We start from the raw sequence: 12,888 nt of genomic DNA on the forward strand, positions 1-12,888 counted from the left end.
AGAAATTTGTGAATTTTAAAAGAATCTCAATTGCCTCATTATTAAACAATCATGAAAAGAGACACCATGATGTTTTGGTGTAAAAAAAAACAAAAAAACTCCACTCTATTTAAGATTTCTTCCATGCCCCGTCTAGAAAGTTCTTCAGCTGTCCTATTTCTAACAAACTACCCATCAGCAACCAAGAAGCTTTTAGGAAAATCACTCAGAAAACTAATGGATACAGAAGATAGAGGGTTTCTGCAGCAACAGCTACAATAACGGCAAGCTAAAGTCTGACCTTATGTGTGTTTTGTCTTTCAGTCAAGCTTTAAATGGGCCGTGGCACAAAAAGACACAAATTGAGCAAAAAAGACACAAATTGAGCAAAAAAGACACAAAATGACCAAAACAGACACAAAATGACCCAAAAAAAGAAACAAAATTACCAAAAAAGACATAAAAATGACTAAAAAAAAGACACAAATTGTCCAAAGAAAAGAAACAAAATGACCAAAAAAGACACAAATTGACCACAAAATGATCAAAAGACGACAAAAAATGACCTAAAAAGACACAAAAATGACCTAAAAAGACACAAAATGACCAAAAAAAACCCACAATGACCAAAAAAAGACATTAAGTGACCAAAAAGACTAAAACACATTAACACATGAACACTTTAACACAGTGGAGACAGAGCTGACTTCCAAAATGATTTGGCGACCCCCAGAAATGGTGTAAAAAATGGTGTAAAAAAAACAAAAAAACCCCACTCTATTTGAGATTTCTTCCATGCCCTGTCTATAAAGTTCTTCAGCTGTCCTATTTCTAACAAACTACCCATCAGCAACCAAGAAGCTTTTAGGAAAATCACTCAGAAAACTAATGGATACAGAAGATAGAGGGTTTCTGCAGCAACAGCTACAATAGCGGCAAGCTAAAGTCTGACCTTATGTGTATTTTGTCTTTCAGTCAAGCTTTAAATGGGCCGTGGCACAAAAAGACACAAATTGAGCAAAAAAGACACAAAATGACCAGAAAAAAAAATGACCAAAAAAAGACACAAAATGACCAAAGAAAAGACACAAATTGAGCAAAAAAGACACAAAATGACCAAAACAGACACAAAATGACCCAAAAAAGAAACAAAATTACCAAAAAAGACATAAAAATGACAAAAAAAGACACAAATTGTCAAAAAAAAGAAACAAAATTACCAAAAAAGACACAAATTGACCACAAAATGATCAAAAGACGATAAAAAATGACCTAAAAAGACACAAAAATGACCTAAAAAGACACAAAATGACCAAAAAAAGACATTAAGTGACCAAAAAGACTAAAACACATTAACACATGAACACTTTAACACAGTGGAGACAGAGCTGACTTCCAAAATGATTTGGCGACCCCCAGAAATCATCTAGCGACGAACAGCAGCTGTAGTAAAGACCAAAGAAATTTGTGAATTTTAAAAGAATCTCAATTGCCTCATTATTAAACAATCATGAAAAGAGACACCATGATGTTTTGGTGTAAAAAAAAAAAAAAAAAAAACGCACTCTATTTAAGATTTCTTCCATGCCCTGTCTATAAAGTTCTTCAGCTGTCCTATTTCTAACAAACCACCCATCAGCAACCAAGAAGCTTTTAGGAAAATCACTCAGAAAACTAATGGATACAGAAGATAGAGGGTTTCTGCAGCAACAGCTACAATAACGGCAAGCTAAAGTCTGACCTTATGTGTGTTTTGTCTTTCAGTCAAGCTTTAAATGGGCCGTGGCATCAGCTCTGAAACATCAGTGGTGTATTTTGGTAACCCTTGACAAGTGACATCAGTGAGCAGCCTCCAGCAAAAACCTGTCAGAAGCACTCAAATCACTCTTCCAAATCAATCCGCCAAAGCACTTGTTGGAGTCCATTCTCAGGTTTTTATAAGATCCCAAGAAAAACTAAAAAAAACAGTTCAACATACCTTCAAACTGCATGAAGAGACAGTCAGAATCTGAATTCATAGAGAAAATAAACAACCTAAACTACTCCCCAACCCCCGGTAGTGTATGAGCTTACTTCTTTAAATCAGCTATTCTCAACCTTGGGGTCGGGACCCCAATTGGGGTCGTGAGATGATTTCTGGGGGTCGCCAAATCATTTTGGAAGTCAGCTCTGTCTCCACTGTGTTAAAGTGTTCATGTGTTTTAGTCTTTTTGGTCATTTAATGTCTTTATTTGGTAACTTTGTATTTTTTTTTGTCATTTTGTGTCTTTTTTGGTAATTTTGTGTCTTTTTTGGTGATTTTGGGTTTTTTTTTGGTCATTCTGTGTCTTTTTTGGTCTTTTTGTGTCTTTTTTTGATCATTTTGTGGTCAATTTGTGATTTTTTTTTGTCATTTCGTGTCTTTTTTGTCATTTTGTGTCTTTTTTTCGTCATTTTGTGTCTTTTTTGGGTAATTTTGTTTCTTTTTTTGGTCATTTTGTTTCTTTTTTGGGTGATCTAAACTGTGCATGGAGATTCTGTTCAGTGAGCGGGGGTCGCGGACAACAGCTTTTTGTCATTTTGTGTTTTTTTTTAGTCATTTTGTGTCTTTTTTTGGCCTTTTGTGTCTTTTTTTTTGTCATTTTGTGTCTTTTTTTCGTCATTTTGTGTCTTTTTTGTCATTTTGTGTCTTTTTTTGTCATTTTGTGTCTTTTTTTCACCATGTTGTGTCTTTTTTCGTCATGTTGTGTCTTTTTTGTGTCATTTTGTTTCCTTTTTTTGGTCATTATGTTTATTTTTTGGGTGATCTGAACTGTGCGTGTGAGATTCTGTTCAGTGAGCGGGGGTCGCGGACAACATGCATGTTAAATTGGGGGTCGCGACTCAAAAAGGTTGAGAGCTACTGCTTTTAATGTTCCTACTGGATACTGACTCACTTATCTAAATTTACCAAAAACAAAATTTGATACAGATACTGGCATGGTAGCTTGCAGGCTGTAAGTGACACCATGTTTTTTTTTTTTTTATCTCATTAAAAAAAAAAAACCCCACTCTATTTAAGATTTCTTCCATGCCCTGTCTATAAAGTCCTTCAGCTGTCCAATTTCTAACAAACCCCCCATCAGCAACCAAGAAGTGTTGTTTTATTGGTGATGCCAAAAAACCTATTTATTTCCCCAACAAAGTACACTATTACAATGTTCTATCACGCCAATTATTTCTCCTCTTGTGCTGGTTTGAGACAATTCAGTCCTGTAATTATCTCAGCATAGGGGTACACTAATCTCTCCAGTGACAATCAATAAAAAAAGCTGACATTAAATGGATTTCTATACAGGAGTAAGTCATGTCTCTCCAGCAAATGCAAGAAAAGCATACTGTAAGCCTTTAATCTGCCTGTAATAGGCTTCAGTAAAATCTTATCCATGCTTTCTGTAACCAGTGCCGTAAAAACCATCGCTTCCTATATCCACTACTACGGTGTTACTTTGTATTATTAAGCCTCTATTGAGAGAGATTAAATGAGAAATCAAGCCTTACTGCTTTGATGCTGCAGCCTGGGTTTATAAATGTGGGTTGTTAAATGTCTTGCAGAGGAAGACGGTTACGTTTGGTTATAAAACCATAAATGTTCCTTTTTACCCTGCCACTGTTTTAACAAAGACATTTACAGTTAATCAGATCGTTGGATATTAAAGGAGATCTGTATGGAACATTTTCTTACATCATTTTTTGACGGATTATACTTAAAGTATTAGGCTAAACCCCTCCCCCGAACAGTGATTGATTAATCATAGCTTAGCAACCGTGCAACCAAAAGCTGTGCCAAAGCTGTGTGCATTACACATTAGTATTTGAAGAGATTGTGGAGCATGCTGTTTAATTTTGTAGCCTTCACACAACCAGAAAAACAAGAGCAAAAGTGTAAAGAATGGAGTTTGTTTGTCTGGCTAGCTAGCTAAAAAAATCAAAGGTTTAAATGCACTAACCTTATTATAGTGTGTTATGGTGTTACAGGTTACATTAAAAAAAAGCCGTATTCACGACTAGAACATCCATTGTGTATGAAATATGGTCCTGGATGCTAATGTGGTATAACATTAGCAGCTCTTCATTTAATATTAGTTGAGTTTATACTCCAGCAATTCTAGTTACCCAACCAAACTCATTGGTTTTTGGTCTGTCCCACCAACATTTGATGCTGAAAGGCTGCAGACCAGAAGCCAAAGCGGTCACTTAATTTAACTTGAATTTAGTAAGGAATGGCTTTTGTTTTTCCAGCTAACTAGCCAACAAAACTACAGGTTATATGTCCCCAAGGAGTACTTCATTACCTAACCTTATTATAATGTTACAGGTTACATTAAGAACCCTGTTCACAACTAGAACATCCATTGTGTATGAAAAATGGCCCTGGACGCTAACATGGTGTCACATTAGCAGCTCTTTATTGAATCTGGGAAAGTTTACTCCAGAAACTCTAGTAACCCAACATAGTGTTTGCCAAACTCATTGGTTTTTGGTTTTTGGTCTGTCCCACCGACATGTGGACATTTGAGCTGAAAGGCTGCAGACCAGAAGCCAAAGCTGTCACTTAATTTACCTTGAATTTTGTAAGGAATGGCGTTTGTTTTCCAGCTAACTAGCCAACAAAACAATGTTATATGTCGCCAAGGAGTACTTCATTACCTAACCTAATTATAATGTTACAGGTTAGATTAAGAACCCTGTTCACGACTAGAACATCCATTGTGTATGAAAAATGGTCCTGGATGCTAATGCGGTGCAACATTAGCAGCTCTTTATTGAATCTGGGAAAGTTTACTCCAGCAGCTCTAGTTAACCAACGTAGTGTTTGCCAAACTCATTGGTTTTTGTGCATGTTGCCAAGGAGTACTTCTTTAACTAGCCTAAGTATAGTGTTGCAGGTTACATTAAAATGCCCTGTTCACAACTAGAACATCTATTGTGTATGAAACATGGTCCTGGATGCTAACACGGTGTCACATTAGCAGCTATTTATTGAATTTGGGAAAGTTTATACTCCAGCAACTCTAGTTACTCAATATAGTATTTGCAAAAAAACATTGGTTAGTCCTAATCCTAAATGCCTTATCTACTGTTATGTTAAATGTGGAAAAATATTTATATATGAAAATATGAACAACTGCTGAGGATGTTGACTCTTTGCTTTTGAGAAGCAACATTAGCTTCGTTATTTTAGCATCATATTATGTATGAATACTCAGTTTTTTTGGTTTGTGGTTTAATACAAGTCAGCTGGAGACTGCATTGAGCTAAATTCAGGTAGCTAACGTTAGCTTGATTTGCTAGCTAGCAACTACTGATGAAGTTTTCCAGTGACAGTAGTATTTAGTTGACAAAATAAAAAGTAAAAAGTAACAAACAAGCAAGCTGCATTTTTTTTGCCTCTGTCTGAAATAAAGAACCCATTTTATTTTTTCAGGTCAGTTTTCTGTTGTTCTGTTCTGTTTGTCTCCTGCATTGTCTCCTTGCCTTTCATTCTTTCTGAATTGTATCTCTCTTGCATAAGAAACCAGCCTCAATGTCTCAGTTTGGACATCTAGCTGAAATAAAAGAAATATGCATCAACATGGAAAAAATACTTTAAAGCTGCACCGTCTAACATTTATTCAACAATCAGTAAATACTTTATATGGCTGACTGCCTCAGATTTTTTGTTAAGCTACAGCTTCTTTTCTTTTTTTAGATTTGACAAAACAAGTTCAGTTGTGATCCTCTTGAATTACTTCCTTTGTTCTTTTGACTCTGGGAGTAAAACAAAGCTCCGGTGCTGCCAGGGTTTCCACTGAGCGCCACAGGAACATGAGAGGAGGAAGTTATCTGAGGCCAGACTGACACTTCAGCATTTGCCACCATGACATTATATTATTCAGCTACATTGGTGGTACACTGTAAAAAAGCCAACTTGTATACTACTACTTGTATTTTTTGGCCTAAAACAGTGATTTAAGTTGGTAAAACTTGGAAATATAAATTATTGACATTTAGGGCAATAATGTAAGTTAGCACAACAAAGGAAGCCAGTTGTCTGCTCAAAAACAAGTTGGTGAGTTGTTGCTACTTATATCTTTAAGTTGGGGTTCACAACAAGGGACAATAGTTCTGATAACTCTTATTTCTTTGTTGGGAAATGTGGGAAAGCGGTGAAATTTGGTCATTAGCGAAAGCAAGCGGCTTTTTATACAACAATTTATACAACTTTTGATCCCAAAGGCCTTGTGATGGTACTGACCAAGTTTGAAGTCAATTGGGTAAAATCTGTAGGAGGAGTTTGTTAAAGTATGCGACCCGGAAATGGGCAAAAACAGTAGGAAACGCCATTTTTGATCCAAGATGGCCGACTTCCTGTAAATGTTTGGGTATGGGTTCTTGAGACTTTTTGGTGCGTCTTGCCAGGATACATGTATGTACCAAATTTCGTGTCTGTCTGACATTCCTGTGCAAGGGGCTGAATTTTCTTGACTTTCAAGGAGGCGCTGTTGAGTCATTTTGCCACGCCCATTCCCGGGACCACTAGAATACGTAAATTTCAGCAGAGATTTATGTATATTCCAAAAATGGTGCGTTTTTTGAATATGATAAAGCCCCCAAAAAGGCGATTACTTTTTCTGAAGAAAACTAATAATAATAGACGGACCAATTTCAATAGGGTCCTCGCTAACTGATGCTAGCGGCTAACTGATGCTAGCGGCGCTGCTTGTTACAGCTACAAGAGTAGCCATTAGCGTATCAATGCTAACTCAAAATTGTGGTCACAACATTAGCTGACATTTCATAGCGGCGTTACAATCGTGCCAATTCAGCACATTGCAGAAGTTAGCAGAAGTAAGGATGAAATAATTACAATGCAAAATTATAAATTAGTACAATTTACAGTTGAGTTGACAAAAATCTGAATTCAGAGTTGAGCAAACTCAAAAACAAAACTTAAAATATTTAGTGCAATTGTCCAACTTAAAATTTCATCGAAGTTTGTTGCCTTGAAATTTTGAGTTCACCCAACTTTTCTTTTTTTGCAGTGTATAGAGTATCTTCAACATGAAGCAATCTTTCCACAGAGTTCAATAGGTTACTGGTGTCCCTGAGAGCCTTTTCCTGCTCAACTAATGTGATACTTTCATGACCCTTTATGAGCTTTCGTTTGCTATAAGGTGAAGGTCCTGGCAGTTTGAGAATGGTCAAGGGCATGGGTCATCTTCATAAAGCTCTCCGCTCAATAATGTGGCCATGTATGTTGGTGGAATGCTAGTAGCACATTTGTATTCCACTGGCAGAGAGCAAGCAGCGATTCCTAATCACTAAATCACCAAAGCTATCAAGGCTTCGAAGCTGAGCACCTCATGCTGACAGGGACTGCTGATGAGCTGCAGGCCATGGTAAATTAATCTTCCCAGGGTCTTCATGTCACGGAGGTCATAACACATACTGTGTTGTTACCATTTGGAATGATTGAAATCCATCATTAAATTACACAGAATTAGTTTATGATCATGGAGCAATCAAACAGGCCAGATTTAAATCAAAACACCTTAATTTTTAGATTTCTATTCAATACATTGGTGCATGATTTGAAGAATCAGTTATAGAAAAATGGCAGTCTGAGTGAAAGTCTTTCCCCACCAACATGTGGACATTTGATGCTGAAATGCTGCAGACCAAGCCAAAGCGGTCACTTGATTTAACTTGAATTGTTCAACATCACCCCTTTTTCCTGGTGGGATGCTGATGGCTACACCGAGACACAGAAAGAAAATGAACAAAGAAAATTGTTCTGTTTTCCAGTCGCAAGCTGGAAAACAAGCCAAAGCAGCTGAAGCTGCATGCTAAGGTAACTACAGGGAAGAACAGGAGAACCCAGTTTGACTCCACTGAAGGATAATTAGACCTGATCCAGAATTATTGGCTTACAATGTCATTAATGCTGATAGTGAGTCTGCTTCAAATTGTATGAGTCACACTGCCACAGAGAACAAAGACCTGCAGCACTATAAAGGGAGCCTACAGACTAGACTGAATACTTTGTTCCTAGTCTGACTCATGATCCGGGTCTTGGGTTCCCAAGTTTAGGACCTTGGCGGATGTGAAGGTTTCGCAAGTGGGTATTGAATTTGCAGCGCCTGAGCCGAGTTGTTTGGGCATGATTTTTTAAAATGGCACATTGAATAAACAATAAGAGACTCTGCAAATATGCCAACACGTTCTCTAAATAACATTTTAAATGGATATTTTCTAGGGTTGTCGAAGTTAATCAAATAATAACACATGAATGCAAATCTGTTTTAACACCACTACTTGTTGTGATGCATTACTGCAGGTTGTGTTATGATAACCCTTTGCCCAAAGTTGTATGGCAGCTAGTTAGCAATGAAAAGGTATTTTGCATGGCAAATTCAAAGCCCAGCCAAGTTATTTACAGCTAATGTCAATGTGAACTGAACTATCACCAGAAGGCATCCAGGCAAAAGCAGGAAATGGTGCAGAAAGTCTTGTAAGCCTTAAAAAACTCTAGTTTGTGGATGAGGGTCCATGAGAAACAATGGAGATCGCATCCAACTAAGTTATTAGACCTTGGGGTGACATGCAGAAACATCGGTTACTTGATGTAACTCAAGTTCTATGAATATGTGCATAGCTCTCTTAACTACTGTGAGATCAATGGATGTCCAATAACAAATCTACATACATTTGCATGAAGCAAGAACCCCCATGCTGATAAGAGAATTAAGTACTTCAGAAATCTCCCTTTAAGGTACATTTTGAACAGATAAACATGTGATTAATCTGCCATTAACTACGGACAGTCATGCAATTTATCAAGATAGAATATATTAATCCATTGGCAGCCAGTATACATATATAAATATCTATTCTTTAGGCTTCATGAGCCTTTAATGGCATGCTTTGACTACAGTGTCATTACACAAAGGCGATTCACTCAAACACAACAAAGATTATTGCTTAAGTCATCTGCATGGCGGCTCACATATTCGTGAAATTAAGTCATTTCATGGTGAAATGCTCAAAGTCTGACATATGGCGTTTACACTAAAAGCATGCATTTGGCAACATACTAGTGAGGCAGGCAGCCTGCTACAGCACATTAATCCCACAGCTGATTGTGCAAAGAAGCGCTGCACTATACAGAGAATATCTTGTAGCAGGATTCAGCGAGACCCAGAGGGTTTGCCTTATCTAAAATGTGCAAAGTGCATTCTGTGCTTTGAAAATAAACTTAAAGAAGAGGAGAGGAGAGGCTCCTCTTCACGCTAACAGACAAATGTGCACCAAAACATCCCATCACTCTCTCCGTATGACCTCTGCAGGGATTATAACACCAATTGTATGCAACGTCTGATACATGTGGAGCTGGATCCTGCCTCATCGGCTCCGCTCAGCAGCGCCGTGAACGTGCCAATGGAATTTCAATGCTTCTTGCCTGATGCATGGGGAGTTGTTATTTAGTATTGATGGTTCACAAGAAAATTATACAAGCGAGTAACTCTCCATCTCCTCCTCAGTTTACCGGGGTACAAGGCATCGTTGTTGTTGTTACAAATTAGAATCTGACAGGACTTGATTGTGCTCCCTGCCTGTTAAGATAGCTTTGTGGTTCCACATCCCAGCGGTTGTATTTCTGTAAGCAGTCTTACCTGCTAATGAGGAGGATGGTGAATATGGTCCCTCCAGAAACATAGAGAGCCATGGCTGCTGCTGCTGCAGGGTTGGAGACGCCGGGTGAAGTTTATCTGAGATAAAAGCACACAAAGGACAATAACATGCAATTTAGAGAGATGCAAGTGATGATAGTAGACTCAGGAAATATGGATTTTGTTCCCTTTTGAACAGAAGGTTGTTTGATGCATCCCAGCAAGCATCACATACACTCAAAAATAACTTGTTCCCAGAACGAAATAAAATTAAGGAAATAATTTCCACCTAAATAAAATGCTTTAATTCAGTAGTTCTCAACCTTTTTGAGTCGCGACCCCCAATTTAACATGCATGTTGTCCGCGACCCCCGCAAACTGAACAGAATCTCACATGCACAGTTCAGGTCACCCCAAAAAATAAACAAAATGACCAAGAAGAGACACAAAATGACCAGAAAAGACAGAAAATGACCCAAAAAAAAGGAAACAAAATGACCAAAAAAGACACAAATTGACCACAAAATGATAAAGAAAAGACACAAAATGGACTAAAAAGACACAAAATGACCAAAAAAAAGACACAAAATGACAAAAAAAACAAAACACAAAATGACCAAAAAAGACATTAAGTGACCAAAAACACCAACCAACTATGCTTCAGTAAATGGAAAATGGACTTTTTTAGTCTTTGCATCCACTCAAAACACTCCAGACAGCACTCATTCACCCATTCACACACATATATTCATACACTAGTAAAAAGGCACAAAATGACCAAAAAAAGACACAAAATAACTTAGAAAAGGCACAAAATGACCAAAACAGGACACAAAAAGACTTAAAAAAGGCACAAAATGACCAAAAAAAGACACAAAATGATCAAAAAAAAGACACAAAATGACTTAAAAAAGGCACAAAATGAGAAAAAAAGACACAAAATGACAAAAAAAAAGACACAAAATGACTTAAAAAAGACACAAAATGACCAAAAAAGGACACAAAAAAGACACAAAATGACCTAAAAGACTAAAACACATGAACACTTTAACACAGTGGAGACAGAGCTGACTTCCAAAATGATTTGGCGACCCCCAGAAATCATCTCGCGACCCCAATTGGGGTCCCGACCCCAAGGTTGAGAATAGCTGCTTTAATTTAGCGAGAAACAGTTTTGTTGAGTGAACAAAACATAAATATGTCGGGTCAACATGATGTATTTGCGTTACTGTTACTTAATTACCAGGGGTCAGTCCAACTAGATTTCTAAGGGTAATTGTAACATATTAATGTAATTTTCTTGGGCCATTTAAACGTGTATGACATTATTAAGAGTTACTTTATTTAATAGGGTAGTTATAACTACTTTTTAATATAGTGAAGTACATGAATTAATGGTGCTGAGCCAACAAAACAGTTTTAAGATTACCTTTATCATATGAAAATGAACATAATAGTAATTATTCAGGAAATAAATATTATATTCAGCAATTTAATTAGGTTGTTTTAACAGAAAGTATTCTCGTAAATTTTAAAGTGTTGCATTTTATGCTAAAACTACATGTTTTAAAACTGTTCAACCACAAAACATCATTTTATTTAGTAGAAGCTACATGTTAGACTAAGGAGAAGGTAGCAGACACCCAGGTTGCTTTTTTTGAGTGTACTACTTCTGCTGATCCAGTGACTCCTACATCTTGTTTTTCCGGGAGTTCTTTTAAACTGATCTGCTGGCAAACATCACAGACGGCCTGTGCCCTTTTTCCTATTTATAACCCTTACAGTCGCTTCCACAAATATTTTTCTTCCTGAGATCTTACCTATCGCCTTGGTAACAGTTGCTTCTTGATGCCACTTTCACGTTACCTTTCACACATTCTCTTCCAGACACTACATTTTTCGAGACATATTTCTTAATCACACAATAGCAAGATTCAGCACTAACAAGCCTGAGGGACATTTTTTTTTCAACAGCACAATGACCTCTTGTTACTGACATCACCACTAGTCCAAGTCTGGTACTGGAAGCTCCAAGGTTATTATAGTTAACGAAAACTAACGAAATAACGAAAACTAGAATTGAAAAAACATTTTCGTTAACTGAAAGTTTTTTAAAAAACTGTAACTAACTGAAACTGTATTGTGAGGTTACAAAACTAACTAAAACTAACTAAAACTAACTAAAATTATAGTGAAAATGTCCTTAGTTTTCGTTTTTGTCAATTTCTTTCATTCATAATTCAGTGTTTCTATTTGAACATGCAACACATGGTGAATATGTTTACTGAGACTGGGATGTTTACACTAGAACCAAAATACAAAACAGTTAATAACCTTATTGGGGCTGAGATGATAAACCAAAGGAAATAAAGGCAAAATTTATTATGACCACTTTGAATCTGGCACCCAACACATAGCCCATTACAAAAAAAATAAAACTAACACTAAAACTAAGCATTTCCAAAAAATAAAAACTAAACTAAAACTAGAAAACTCACTCTAAAAACGAACTAAAACGAACTGAATTTGAAAACAAAAATTCACAACGAAATTAAAACTAAAACTAATGAAAAATACAAAACTACACTGTAACAAATTGCTGTAAGAAAACAGCCAAATTGTGACAGTAACATACTGTTTTTCATTAAAATTGTATTATACTGTAGAAAACAATGCATTCTGGGCAATATTTGTAGGTAGCTTGCAGTTTCCCATAAAATATATCATATATATATATATATATATATATATATATATATATGTGATATTTTCTAAGTCTCTTCTTGTACACATTTTTAATGGCTGTATTTTACTTAACTAATTCATTCAGTATATGGTATATTAAAATTACTGAGGTTACAGTGAAGACGGCGCTTAATTCATAGTAATTGGCTTTCAGACAGTAATATGCTCTATTTACAGAAAATGACTGCATTGTATACTGCAACAATATTGCAACCAGCTTCAGCACTATACTGTGTTTTAGTCTACTGTAAAAATCAATGAAATGCAGGATTTTACTGTAATTCAGTATGTGGTTTTATCACAGTAACATACTGTAAAGTAGATAACAGTAGAGGAACTGTAAAATTAACAGTAGAATACTGGCAACCCTGCTGCCAGTATTCTACTGTTAATTTACAAGACAATTGTTTACAGTGTATTATAACCTTGGTAAGCTCCAGACTCGGGCAAAAAAGTAATAAAGCATATTGCAGTCTCCTTCAAAGAGAGTCCT

At 36.4% G+C, this 12,888-nt stretch overlaps 1 protein-coding gene across 1 annotated transcript in view; it reads right to left on the minus strand.

Annotated features, from left to right (window-relative positions):
* Window positions 1–12,888, minus strand: part of LOC131993243 (gamma-aminobutyric acid receptor subunit pi) — a 97,880-nt gene that overhangs the window by 60,320 nt on the left and 24,672 nt on the right. Inside the window, exon 2 of the mRNA XM_059359048.1 lies at window positions 9,654–9,749. Within this exon, the coding sequence (XP_059215031.1) occupies window positions 9,654–9,706 (53 nt within the window). The 5' untranslated portion in view covers window positions 9,707–9,749. The remainder of the gene's footprint in view (window positions 1–9,653; window positions 9,750–12,888) is intronic.

Source organism: Centropristis striata, chromosome 20 (genome assembly GCF_030273125.1).
Source record: "Centropristis striata isolate RG_2023a ecotype Rhode Island chromosome 20, C.striata_1.0, whole genome shotgun sequence".
Lineage (NCBI taxonomy): Eukaryota > Metazoa > Chordata > Actinopteri > Perciformes > Serranidae > Centropristis > Centropristis striata.